This window comes from Lampris incognitus, chromosome 7, assembly GCF_029633865.1.
Source record: "Lampris incognitus isolate fLamInc1 chromosome 7, fLamInc1.hap2, whole genome shotgun sequence".
NCBI classification, from domain to species: Eukaryota; Metazoa; Chordata; class Actinopteri; order Lampriformes; family Lampridae; genus Lampris; species Lampris incognitus.
Genome location: NC_079217.1, coordinates 50,340,901 through 50,354,916, shown reverse-complemented (window position 1 = coordinate 50,354,916; position 14,016 = coordinate 50,340,901). Strand labels below are relative to the sequence as shown.

General features: G+C 44.2%; 1 protein-coding gene across 1 annotated transcript in view; it reads right to left on the bottom strand.

Moving 5' to 3' along the window:
* Positions 1–10,844: 10,844 nt before the first annotated feature.
* The window catches only part of grm5b (glutamate receptor, metabotropic 5b), a 110,478-nt gene continuing 107,306 nt past the window's right edge, over positions 10,845–14,016 (bottom strand). The window contains exon 17 of the mRNA XM_056282965.1: positions 10,845–11,934. Within this exon, the coding sequence (XP_056138940.1) occupies positions 10,845–11,934 (1,090 nt within the window). The remainder of the gene's footprint in view (positions 11,935–14,016) is intronic.

Here is a 14,016-nt window from a genome sequence, read left to right as displayed (position 1 = left end):
CTCGCCATGCCTCGGTCAGGGGCGGTATGGCAAGCCATTTTAACATTTATTAGCTACGCTTGAATTAACATCACAGATCGTCGCACCGCGTCATTGCAGATATCTCGTCTAGCTAATGTAAACTACTAATAAGACACGTTAGCCCCTAGCTAACGGGTCTGACCCTTTAGCCGAGCGGTTAGCGATGTCGCCTTGTGGTACAGTACACCCCGTATCGAATCCCGCACCGGGCAAGAACATAACCGGTTACATTGGTGGCAGCGGTGGGATCCGGAAATGTGCAGATCCTCAGAAGGCTCTTCGGAGCGCGGGAATAACAAAGCGCAAGGACGCGCTTCCGGGAGAGGGTGACGACTGTAAACTACTAATAAGACGGGTCTGAAAATAACCGGTTATTTTCTTGCCCGGTGCGGGATTCGATACGAGGTGTACTGCACCACAAGGCGACATCACTAACCGCTCGGCTAAAGGATCAGATCCGTTAGCTAGGGACTAACGTGTCTTATTAGTAGTTTACACTAATAAATGTTAAAAGGGTTATAAACCTTGAGGGTTCTGAGATTGAGGCTAAGTAAATCCCTCCATTATTCTGAACCGTTTATCATGCAGGGTCGCTGGAGCCTGTTCCAGCAGTAATGGGGCGGCAGGCGGGGACACACACACACACACACACACACACACACACACACACACACACACACACACACACACACACACACACACACTTTAGTATGGCCGATTCACCGGACCTACACGTCTTTGGACTGTGGGAGGAAACCCACGCAGACACGGGGAGGACATGCAAACTCCACACAGAGGATAACTGGGATGACTACCCCAGGGCCTTCTTGCTGCGAGGCAATCGCACTAACCACTGCGCCACCGTGCCGCTCAGGCTAAGTAAATCGCACTATAAAATCTTAAGGCCAAAATCTGTCAGCTAAAGGGTTAAGCCTCGCTTCATTAAGCACCAACTTCCAGCAGGGTTAAATAAAAATACGTAAAAGGGGTTTGTCACCTCAGACCTTAACACAAAACAGATGCTGGTGGTGGCTTTTGCTGATGGGTCCCCACAGGACGAGGGTGGTATGTTGTAACAGGGCGACTAAACCTCGTTTGAGATAAAATAGAAGAATCACACCCACACTAATCTCCTTTCATCTGTTTTTTACAGACCATGCAAAGAAAAAAAGACAAGAAAAGTCCATTTTAAGATGTTGAGAGGACAAAAGGGCCATTCCAGTTATTTTTTTTCCATTTTTTAATAATGGTTTTAATGATGATTCAAACGTACCCTCGTACACTTACACAATGATTTATCAATGGCAAGAATACAAAAGCAAGATTTTAAAATGTTTTTGCACCGTATCCCATCTCAGCTAAACGGGCACTGTTGTATATACTGCATGTTGGTAACATCAGGCAGAGGTTTCCAGGATTTCTGTTGCGTTACTTCCCACCAAGAACCAAAAGAGGACCTTGTCCTTATTAAGAGCCAGAATTTGGGTCTAACATATGCACCAGGATCCTTTTTAAAATATATATATATATATAGTTAATTTCCATGACAGTCCTTATCCTTAATTACTTCATCACCTTAAATCCTTATCCGCAATTTTCTTAATTCATCACTTTTTTTGTCAGGAGTGAAGGTCTTGGTGAGACAACTGTTGCTGTGACACTTTTGAAAGCACATCTGCAGAAATCCGAGATCGCAATCTTTCCATTTTGACATCAAAAATAAAAGAAACTTGCACCGTAGAGATATATAAGAGGACACTCAGCACAAAATACGACATGTTGCATGTCAGACCCAAATGTCTGAGCTCTGTTGACATCTTGTAACAACACTGTCTCTCTTTCTGTCATTTTCCCCCATCTGTGTGTTCTGTTGGGGCCCCTCCAGCCGGCCTAGGAACAAAATCCCCCAGTATCACAGGCATGTGATGGCAGATCAGATTTGGGTTATTTTACCAAACGCCTGACTGGTTTATGGAAAGCTCACGTATGTACAAACTCTGACCATCTTTCATTGCATAAGGGCTTCCAAAGTACTGTTCAAGGTGTAACCACTGCAGGCTGGAGTGGGGCCGGCCAAGGCGAGCTTGTGGGTCTGGATAACGAATCATCTAAGAAACTCAGCCCTAAATCTGCATCCACAACAGCCCTAACTACGATCCCAATACAAAAAAAGTAATTACAACTTTTTTCAAACAGCTAGAACCATATATTTTCACATTTTACAAAGCTGAATGAAAGTAATAAATATATCATCAGTTATCAACATAAAACCACCTTCCAGTATCACACCAATATAGCATCAAGTTACATTCTACAGTTTTGAACATTAGCAAAAAATATGAAATTGGTTAAAAAATAAATTCAAAAAAGCAAACTTAAAAAAAGAAACCCTCGAGAGTTACAGAACATGTTTTATGAATGAAAACCGCCTTCAGCTTTCAACCTCCACAGGTGCGGCTAAACAGCAGGTGGATTGTAAGTAACTGATTACATTTACAAGAAAATAGTTCTACCTGCCAAAGACTTTAGAGTGTAATTGTACAAAATTTTCTCCTCAACCTTTGACCTGTAAATGTCTGTGGTGTCTAGATTGGATCCAACTTTAATTCCAAACCCAACACCCCCCCCCTCCCCATATGATGAATGTGTAAGCACTTGGAATAATCATGAGAGGAGACTACATACAGTTTGGTATGGAGAGAAACAGTTGGTCCAGACTGGTCCATGAACTGGTCACAGAGTCTGGACCAGTTCATGGATTTTCTTGACAGGTTTGGAAATGACAGCCCTCGTGGAATGCTTTGTCATCCAACAGATTATAATATAAAAGACCGTGTGATAAAAACCAACATACCAAAGTGCGAGTCAGACTAAATATCTGAAAAAAAAAAACTCAAATGAGTAATTTGTGTAGTTTAATGCAAACACAGTAATTTTTTTTCCAAAATGTGTTGGCTTAAGGAAGTGATGAGGCTTTTAAGTCTTGCTGTGAGCTTTGGCTGTGGTGCAGTACGTAATATGGCCTACTTATTTTTTTGTCCTCATTTTTTGTTTCGTCGTTGATTCTTTCCTTTCTGACATTGCTGTCTACCGTTCGATGACTAGAGGCCTATAGGGGAAATACCCTACGTATGGAGACTTCATCTTACATTCAGCATTACATCGCTGGCAATAACCATCAGTATTACATCCATTATAAAATGCTTTGATTAAATTCATTTTCATTTTGACAAAATGAGGCCCAGAGCAATTGCTCCAGTGAGCTCGCTGATATTAGTGTTTGAGTAAAAGTTGTGAAGTGACTGGAGCACAATATAGAGTTTTAATTTATATGTAGATGAGGTCCCTTTGTCTACGACGAATGAAATTTGCATTCTGGTCGTGGTATCCCACTTGCTGTTCCTGGAAAAACACCAACCACGTCTTCTATGTTTGCTTACAAGCTTGTTAAATTTTATTGGCACGAGAGAATTCAACCGTTTAACATGACACACAACCTGGATGAACTCAAGTGAGCAGTGAGGATGTAAACATCAGGTCTATAGGCAACATTCGTGTCCTTACTGACGTCTCTAATAAAATACAATCTCATCAAAGTCAGAATCAAGGACGGTGAGGGCGGTTTTAGTTTGTGCACACGTCACTGGCCCATACAAGATAATCTATCAGAAATATAAAATATAGACAGCTTCACAAGTCAGCTTGGTGTTGCTCTCTTATATTAGCAACAACGGATTAAAGTTGTGAAATATATCTGACGTATCAACTCTAGCCAATATCTGAAACGCCTCCATGTGCCTGCTCTTTATGTAAAATATCGACTCCACAACTCACACCGATCTGCTCGTATAAATGTCTCCACCCTTATATAAACACTAAATATACTCTGAAACCGTCTCGTCTACACAAACAAGAACAAGTCCACAACTTATCTTCCACAGCTAATTATCCATACTAATTATTAGAAGATAAATTGTTGAGATATATAGTAACTCCAAGTTCTGTGCAACATATAACTGTTGGTCATTGGAAATCAATAGCACTAGCCTATTTGCTGAGGGAATGTTACCACATATCAAAACACAGACCCTCTCTATCCAGATACAAAAAGCAACATTCAGATCAGCAGCTTTAGACAAACATACAAAAATATTATTGGTGAATTTCAGAAGACATCTAGCGTCAAGTTATAACAACCACTGGAATGATTGAAGTCCTAAATGTGCGCGTACATGTATTCAGAGTCAAACGGTATTGTTTTTCCTCTGGTTGGATTAAGTCTTTTTATGAAACACGGATTACATATCCAATTCTTTAGAGTGCTTGTGTGAAACTAAATCAGCCGAATGTGTTTTGTGGAGACGGTGTCATCAGGGTATCATCTCCCAACAGTAGCTAGCATATGAGTTTACATGCAGCGCCCTTGTTTACAGAATATTTGGGGGGGGGGTAATTTGCCTGAAATAATTCCCGCTTATCATTACTGATAGCCTTTTCTGATCCTTGAGGTGGAGTTATAATAATTATAAACATAGCTGCGGTTTGAACAAATGATCTGGTCTGCATCCCAGACGTGTTTTCTTTCTATGGTTTGTATACAGTATGCATGTGAGGCCTTTACCATGTATTTATTTGAAATTTAAAATAGGCAAGCAAGTTTATAGCACATTAAAATGCCATTGCAAATCATGACTCGACAGTCTGTCTAAATTCTAATGCTTCCGAGGTTGACTGAAATCTTACATAAATGAAGCACAAGAGAAACCGTGATTTCAGTTTCACTTCCTTTCAGGTGAATTTACATTTCCTTTTAAAGAACGACAAGGGGCCCTGTGGACACAGTAACCACACACATTATCTGCATTTTGTTAAAGAAAAAAAGTAAATGGAGCCATAATGCTCTGTTTGACATTTTAAATATGCCATTCTTGCAATGCCCAAACCCCAAGACAAGCTTGCTGTACTCTTACAGAATGAAAAGGCTCCATGTTCATCAGATCCTCATTTGGTTGTGTTTGATTCTAACATACAATGAGTATTCGTACAACTGAGCCCTTAAAGGACAATAAGACGATCATAAATCTAAATGTTGTTCCAGTTATTTTCTGCAGGCCATCCATGACTGTCACCTATAAATACTGAACCAGTGACAAACACATCAGCTAAAATCTACCCGGTAACATGTCAGCTGTAACTACAGCTAGCTAGGCCTGGATTCACCAAACTAGCTCACCAGTATATATAAACAGTGATATACTTGCAACCCTCTGAGACTGGACAGTTTTGTCAGATATTATTTGACGTTATTTTCATGATCATGTTGTATAATTTGGTCTATGTGGACATTGCCCTGTTCATAAAAACCCGTACTTGTGCTGTAGGGGACGGTGTCCATCTCTCTGAGTTAAAAGGCAGCCTGTGTGTCTGTGTTTTCAACCACAGGCCGTAATCATAATGAGAACTATTTTCCCTTGCCTCAGTGTACACAGCCATTAAAATATATTACTACTGTTGTTGGGAACTCAGCAGAGGAAGGTCGGGACTCATTCCGGGTTCCAGCCCACGTATATTTTAAGAAATCAGGCCAGGGGGGTTTATCATTCCAATGCCGCATGTCAATAATGAGAGGCTCTTACCTCTCTGATGCATTTAGGAGCCCTGGCCGAGTTTGGGTTTTCATTACACAGTTGCCAAAAAAGTGAAAAGCAACTAGTAAAGCAGAAACAAAGCTATTTCCCCATCCGTCTCACATTAATGATAATTGACAAGTGGATTGAACTTCACTCTCATAAGGAGATGTCAGAGAATGGTCTGTGGAGATAGTGGGAAAAAAACGAAGTGGATAATTTGAAGGAAACTAAAGGAGATGGCATTCTCTTTCTCACCACAATTTATTTGATACATCACTCTTATAATCCATCCCTCCATCCATTATCCAAGCCGCTTATCTGAATTCGGGTCGCGGAACGCTGGAGCCTATCCCAGCAGTCATTGGGCGGCAGGCAGGGAGACACCCTGGACAGGCCGCCAGTCCATCACAGAGCCGACACATTTACACCTACGGACAACTCAGTATGGCCGATTCACCTGACCTACATGTCTTTGGACCGTGGGTGTTAGGTAGTTAGTAGTTATATTGTTTATAATGGAACAGGCTGTTTCAATCAAAATCAAATAAAAAAATCAAATGAAAAAACCTATTCCCCATCCCTGAAAAACCAAAGACACCTGACACTGAGAAAGGGGGCTAAAATCACGCTTATATTGTAAGGATGAAATAATTTATCCACTCACTATCCTTAATGGTAGACTTTAACAACTATCCCACGAGAGGTAACCGACACTGATGAAACAAGAACCCCAAACACGATAATTGTGATTTGAGAAAACCCTTGCTTACGAGTGTGCACGATGGATGTTTATGGATAGTATTGCTTTCATGTTGGAAAATCTGTGGTATTTATATAGAAAATATCTAAAACAATGAAAACAGTTTTACATACAGTTGTTTTTTTTCCTTTTAATTTTTTTTTTTTACAAAACCATTTTAACCACAAGCTAGTTAGCTCCACCCTCCCTCACCCTTTTGGCACATAATTTTACGTTATTTGAATTACTAGACGTTTTAATAGGAATGGTCACGCACACATTCAGCGTATTAACAGTTTTTGTACAGCTCAGGAACTGTTTTGTCATAACACAGGTAAAAACAAAAAATCTGTCATGTAAATTTTAATCTTTTTTTTTCTTAATCTCTTGATATGTAAATTAATTGAACTTCAGCTGTAATAAACCAGCACTTTCTTTGCATGCCCTTGTTATTTACAGAAGCATTTTGAGTATGTTCTTGCTGGCTGCCACAGAGCACTAACACTACCACGGAGACGTTAAAAGACGGGGTTTATCTGCACTCGCTACGCTCCATTTCCCCCTTCGGTCTGACATAGGCCCTTTTCACAATGACGTCAATTAACTTCCGCCTTTCCGCGAAGCAGGTTATCTTCACTTCCGTTTGCGCCGTAGACGGCTCATGGATGTAAAGACGACGTCTGAAAATGCAGGAATGCTCAACCGGAAGTAATTTCGAAAGGTAACGTTAAGACTAGCTAATCATAGTCATATGATTATGACTATGATTCTGTCTGTCTGTCTTTAAAGTATTTTTTCTGACTATCCATCCATCTATCTATCTATCTATCTATCTATCTATCTATCTATCTATCTATCTATCTATCTATCTATCTATCTATCTATCTATCTATCTATCTGTTCTTCCGCCCGTCTATCTATCTATCTATCTATCTATCTATCTATCTATCTATCTATCTATCTATCTATCTATCTATCTATCTATCTATCTATCTGTTTAGTTTTCGTCTCTGAATGGTCGACAGAAGGATCATATTTGTTCCAAGTGGCTGTAGCACCTTTTCATTTGTTCGTTTTTCCATCCAACCTATTCTCAGCAAACGGCGGCAAAACCACATTTCGGCAGCATTGATTTTCTTTTCATCTATTTTAGGCAAAGTCCATCCTTCACTTCCGTATGTCACGACTGGCTATACGACTGTTTGTAGTACCTTCATTTTCAGATTGGTTGAGATGGCGCCATCTTTCCATAAGTTATTTAGCTGAATTCAAGATCTCTCTCCCTCTCAAGATCTCTTTCTCTCTCTCAAGATCTCGCTTTTTTTCCTATGATTTTAAATTATTGCCTTTAACATAAGTTATTTAGCATAATCAGACAGGTACCGTTCGATGAAGAATTTGTAGCCTTTGTCGAGTTTGGACCGTTTGGTTAATGCAAATGTTTCGGCAATCCGTGATACATCATCTAGCCGTATTTCAGGGAGGTTTGTAAACTCCATAGTCCGTCCGGAAGTTAGAGTCAGAACGGAAGTTCTCTGACGTCATGTGAAAAGGGTCTGTTGCTTCCACGCTAACCGATTTCCGTGGGGGGAGGGACAGTCGATTTTCCTTAACCATTCACTAGAGACCAACGTATCCACCTGAATCTAACGTCTTTTAAAGTCGACGCTGATGCCAATATGCAGGTTTTGCCGGGGTTTTCAGAGTGTGGCGGAGCAAAGTAAAAACACACTGCGATATCGGGCGCTGTTGAGAAGACATGCGGTCTAACGCACGACAGCAGATTGACAACGGCGTTAGTCCCGCCCATGGTGCTGATTGGATAATAGTTAGCCCCCCCCAACAAACCCGCGGTTCTAATTGGATAAGCGCCTTTTCAACCGAGAAACAGCTGTTTCATGTCATGATGCCAGACTTCAGAATAACTGATGAGAACCAGTCTACTCGACGGATTCAAAGATCCTTAAGGAAGTCATCTTCAACCGCAGCACACAGGCGAAACCTCGAATGAACCGTAATTGCATGCATTTTGTGGATGATTAGTGATGACAACAACACGCTAGCAATTAGTTTATCACCATCACCAGTCTCTGCCCTGGTCGCAGACAATCGTTCCCATTCACAAAGTCACAAAACGACATGGGTTGTTCCAGTACCTATCACCGTTGTTTGACTTAGGATTTCTCGTCTTTCTTTAGTTGTTAAGTAGTCCTGCTGCGGCCTGTTCATTATTGGTCTGGGGAGAGAGCTGGTGCTCAACCGAGGCCCCATTACTGTGAAGCGTCTCAGCAGGGGCATTAGCAGACGCCCTACCAATCACATTTCATTCACTATATTTAGGTATTCATTCCAGGAGTTGGTAAACAGAAACACCTCGCCTAATTTACAATAACAAAGATACGCATGTATCCCACATACTAAAAAAGCTGAATATGTCATTATTTTTAAATGGGAATTGTTGGAATATCCTGTTAAAAGAATATCCGTAGATGCCTATGAACTGCACCACTTATTCCAGATGTGACAGTGACTTGACAGCACATTGAGCTAGCAATGCCCTGTGCGCGCAAAGACCCCCCCGGTTGACGCCAGCAGAGTCGGTTTCCTCTGGGCAGTCATGATGGACAGCTGTGCAGTCATTTCAGTCCAAACCATCGTTTCAGATTAAACAAGGTTATGTCACTGTCATAACGAGACTTTGGTTTTTTTTTTATGTCGAGTTCCGGCTTTTGTGTTTTTACTCTAATGGACAGCTGCAGCCGTGTTGGGGACTGGCTGGGAGCGGCGAGAGCCACGAGCGACCCACGGGGACGGCGACGCACACCTGCGTCCGATTAACCCGGGTTTATGTCTGTTGTTCTCCGCTAGACAGTGATGGATGAGCCCGTGCGGGGGACGAGCTGCTGCCCCCCGAAAATCTCAACTGGCAGGCAAACGCGTTTCTCTTGCTGAGACTTTTTAACTCATTCCCAAGAGGGAGGGGGGGGGGAGAGGGAGAGCTTGTTCCTGGCACTGAAGCTCCGTAGGTGTTTTGTTATCTCACGTAGCAACATAAAGCTGGAGGAACCAGCAGCTGATTTCATCTGTCTTAAGCCTGGCAGACAGTTCAGTGGCCTGGCTGACATTATCTCCCTGTTAAAAACTAAAAAACAGTTGTATGACCCTGGGATGCAGCCAAACCCTTAGAGCTCAGTTAACATGGGGGAAGAAAAAAAAGAAAGAAAAAAAACAACTTCCGGGATGGCTGAATTCTGTTTTTCAAACAGGTGGTGGCTATTTTTGCAGCCCACTAATAATGATCACTGACGTCACCATTGAAGTCAACGTGGGTTGCAGGGTGGCATCTCATCACTAAGGGGTTTTGTTTCTTGTTTTTTTTTTTTTTTGCTGTTTTTGGACAGTTTTGGTAAAACTAGGCCCAGTCTCGTCAGTCTCCCCCCCCCCTCCTCCTAGAATCACAGATAGAGAGGTACAAAAGGCTTGGTCCCATCTGCTTCAGGAATCATGTAGAAAAAAAATACATTCAGACTTCTGCAGGAAACAAGGAGTAGAAAATGTCAAAGAATTACCGTCAGGATGAGAGAAAGGGGAGAGTGTGTGTGTGAGAGAGAGAGAGAGAGAGAGAGAGAGAGAGAGAGAGAGAGAGAGAGAGAGAGAGAGCAGTTGTAGAGGCAGTGGGAAGGGTGGGGCAAACAGGACAGCGAGCTCTGAATTGTTAAAAAGATGCTTGGTGAAAAGTGCTCTAGAAAAAACATACTGCATGGTAGTTTAAAACAATGCACTTATGTCAGACGCCTTTTAGATTTCATCACCCCATTACCTCCCATTTATTTACACTGTATGAAAGAGTGTGTGTGTGTGTGTGTATGTGTGTGTGTGTGTGTGTGTTTACGTTTATGGGCACATCCAAGTGTGCCCTTTACAGCCACTACTTCATACAAATAGGCTTAAGGAGTCTTACACCAAGTACCTTGTAAGGACCATTCACTGTCTAGATATCACTGTCTAAACTCGTGCGCTATGATACAACAATCACTCTGACAAACACACACACACACACACACACACACACTCAGTCTCTAATTAGTTGACAGCCGTGTTAATTTAAGGCCACTATCCAAACCTACATCATCGCTGCCTAGACATAGAGAGAAAAACTTGTGGCATTACAGACACCAAAACACAGAAAAGTTAAGAGTGGCCATTTCTGCAACCCTTCTTCTCGCTCTCGAGAGACACAAAAAAAAACTACAACGCCAACACCAGGGTGCTACCCTTTGCACGGTAGTCGAAATATGTAAACACAAACACAGCAGACTGTCGCCGTTTGATGACCTCATGGACGGGTCCTCGCTTCCTTTACCTCGTCTTCTTCTCCTTGTCAACGGCTCCCGTCATGACCTGTCGCTTCTCTTCACTCCTTCCTCGAGACTGTCCATCTCTCGTCCTCTCTCTCACAGTGAGGAAGAACTCTGACTGTAGTTTCTGAGAGTCAGTGTGCTGTACCTGGGCGAGGGGGGAGACGGGGGAGGGTGGGAGGGAGCCGGGGGTAGACACAGACCCATCTCCAAGACCGGGGAGCCACTGCTGGACGCCAGAGAATCGCGGAAAGGGGAGGGAGGAGTCAAGGCCATGAGCTCCTCCTCTAACTCCACCCTCCTCAGCGGGGAGTCTGTGAGGCAGGTAACGAGGCCTCCTCGCACTGGAGAGGGCGCGGGGGAGGCCTGGGGGTGAGGGTGGGGCGGCAGAGGGTACGGTGAATGAGAAGGAGGGATGGGGTGGGGGAGGCAGCCAACCCGCCCGCCCAAGCCTGATTCGACGGGAGGCAGGGGCTGCACATCGGCGTAGGTAGTGAGGGTGGGGGGCATGTGGAGCTCCCGGGGTAATAGGTAAGGGTCGGTGGGGTGCGAGGCAGCGGGCGGGTGTGTGTGAGCGTGCGTCGGCGAGGACGAAAGCATCATGCTGTTGAGCTCGCTGATGTTGGCAGTGAAGCGGTTCACCACGCAGCTGATCTGATCCATTAGGGAACTCTGACACTCCCCCGCGATGGCACCTCCGGCACCCATGTGACCATCGCCCCCGGCAACGACACAACCACCACCGCCGTTGCTGCCACAGCCATTATCGCCGCCAATGCCATTACCGCCGCCGCTATGACTTATGTACTTTGGCACGCCAAGTACCTGGGGCTCCTCTCCCAACCCAGCCGCTAAACCCGCTCCGAGTCTCTGGCTCACAGTGCTGATGGGTGAAGGAGTCTGCGGCTGGTAGGTTACCGGGTATCTCTCTTCGGCTTCGGATAGCTCGTACAGCGTCTTGTCAGTACCTGCATGTGGGTGGGCGGGAAGGGAGGGCAGAGGTTCGTGGGGGGGCAGGTCTCCTCCTCCGCAGTAGCGTCCCTCAGGGGTCTTGGAGAAGGGTTTGATGACAGCAGTCTGGTTGTTCTCCTTCTTCTTGATGTGGAAGGAGAGGCGCTGCCACAGGTGGTTACCACGTGAGCTGCTGCGCTCCGTCTGTGCCCAGGAAACCGACTTCCCATTGGAGCTGTGTGACGAGAAGGAAGAGGAGGAAAAGAGATGGAAAGTGGAGCCGGGACAAGTTGGTACAGAGCAACAATACAAGCACAAGTATTCTACAGTTTGCATGTGTCTTAAAGAATATCATCTTGGTTGATTTTATTTGGTTGGTCCAGTTTTCCCAATTATGGAGCGCTTTATTGTTGCAAAGATGAGATAATATAACCTGGGCGACAAGTTGTAAAGCAACAATCGACTTGCAGCTCAAATTACAGAAGCTTTTCTCCCTCCAAAGAAGCCCCCGTGGAAACGATTACAAACCATTTTTGAAATGCTCAAGTTTTGCATAAGGGTGAGTAATGAATGAAACTAAACCTTTTTCTTTAAGATGTAGAATGTCATTTTATATGTTAATCCTCTGTTGCAGGTGCAGCCAAATATGGAGTCTAAGTCAAAACAACACAACAAAACTGTCAACCCACCCAGGAAGAAAATCCTGCAGGGACCTGGTTGCTGCTTCAGCATGTTATCACTGATATGCATACAGTCAACCACGGCTAAACCCCCCCCTTTTTTTCTTCCCAATTGAATCCGGCCAATTACCCCACTCTTCAGAGCCGCCCCGTTCGCTGCTCCACACCCCCTCTGCTGATCCGGGGAGGGCTGCAGACTACCACATGCCTCCTCCGATAGCCGCTGCTTTTCACCTGACAGTGAGGAGTTTCGCCAGGGGGACGTAGTGCGTGGGAGGATCCTGCTATTCCCCCCAGTCCCCCCCTCCCCAAGAACAGGCGCCCCAACCGACCAGAGGAGGTGCTAGTGCAGCGACCAGGACACATACCCACATCCGGCTCCCCACCCGCAGACACGGCTAATTGTTTATGTAGGGACGCCCGACCGAGCCCGAGGTAACACGAGGATTCGATCCGGTGATCCCCGTGTTGTTAGGCAACGGAATAGACTGCTATGCTACCCGGACGACCCCAACAGTTGCATAATTCTTGACATGACTATGTAGTAAATCCTTTTTTCCATTTATCAGCAATGTCCTGTGATACTTTTACGTTCAGTATTCAACACATTTTAAGAAGAGCATTTGATTCAAGAGTCCTATTCCAGAAAGCCTGAAGGACTCAAATTGACTTAGAAGGTCCATAACGTTTACCTTCCCAAGTGTGCTGTAACTATCCTTATGACAGCAAGCCAACAGCTAAGCCAGCCCTCCTCCAGTATCCATCCATCTATCTATCCATTATCCAATCCCTGCTGTCAGGGTGGCAGGGATGCTGGAGCCTATCCCAGCAGTCATTGGGCGGCAGGCGGGGAGACACCCTGGACAGGCCGCCAGGCCATCACAGGGCCAGTATATCCTTCAATAAGTACGGCTCCTTTAGAGATGTGAGGCTGAAGCATGAATATTCATGATGGACGGGTTAGGCTTGACAGATAAGGGGGCAGCTATTTTGAAACCTAGCAATGCAGGTTGACAACAGCAAACCAAAGGGGTTGTGCAGAATTAGAAAGTGTATCACACTTCTAATTCTTCAGAGCTGCTGAGAGGAGAGAGTGATGACAGAAAGTCGAAAACCTCACCTCCTCTGTCTCCGCCTAAAAATACCAACTGGACACAGATAACACCCCGAAAGATTACATTACTATTCTGTTCATCCCTCTATTTTTACCCAGCTGTGTTTTTCATTTTCTATATCCCGTCCACATTTTACACTCATCTCCACTTCCCATAAGTCAAAGTAACCCCCCCCCCACACACACACACCCACACACACTGTCATCCTCTCACCTCTTTTGTCAGGTTAATTAGTGTGATTAATCTGCTGGATCCTTTGATTAAACTACGTACCATGGCTGGAGGTGAGAATAACTCTCATGGCCCTGTAGACACCCATATGAACGCACACACACACCTGAGTGTGTGTGTGCATGTACACACAAACACACATGCAAATGTATACACACACGCACTCACACACTGTCAGTTGCTTGGATCGTCAGTGATTTCCATAGCCAGTATGCACAACGGCAGGAAGTGCAACAACAAGATGCATGTTGTGGAAAAGAGGAATTAAACCGGCTTCTTAAAAAGCATTTG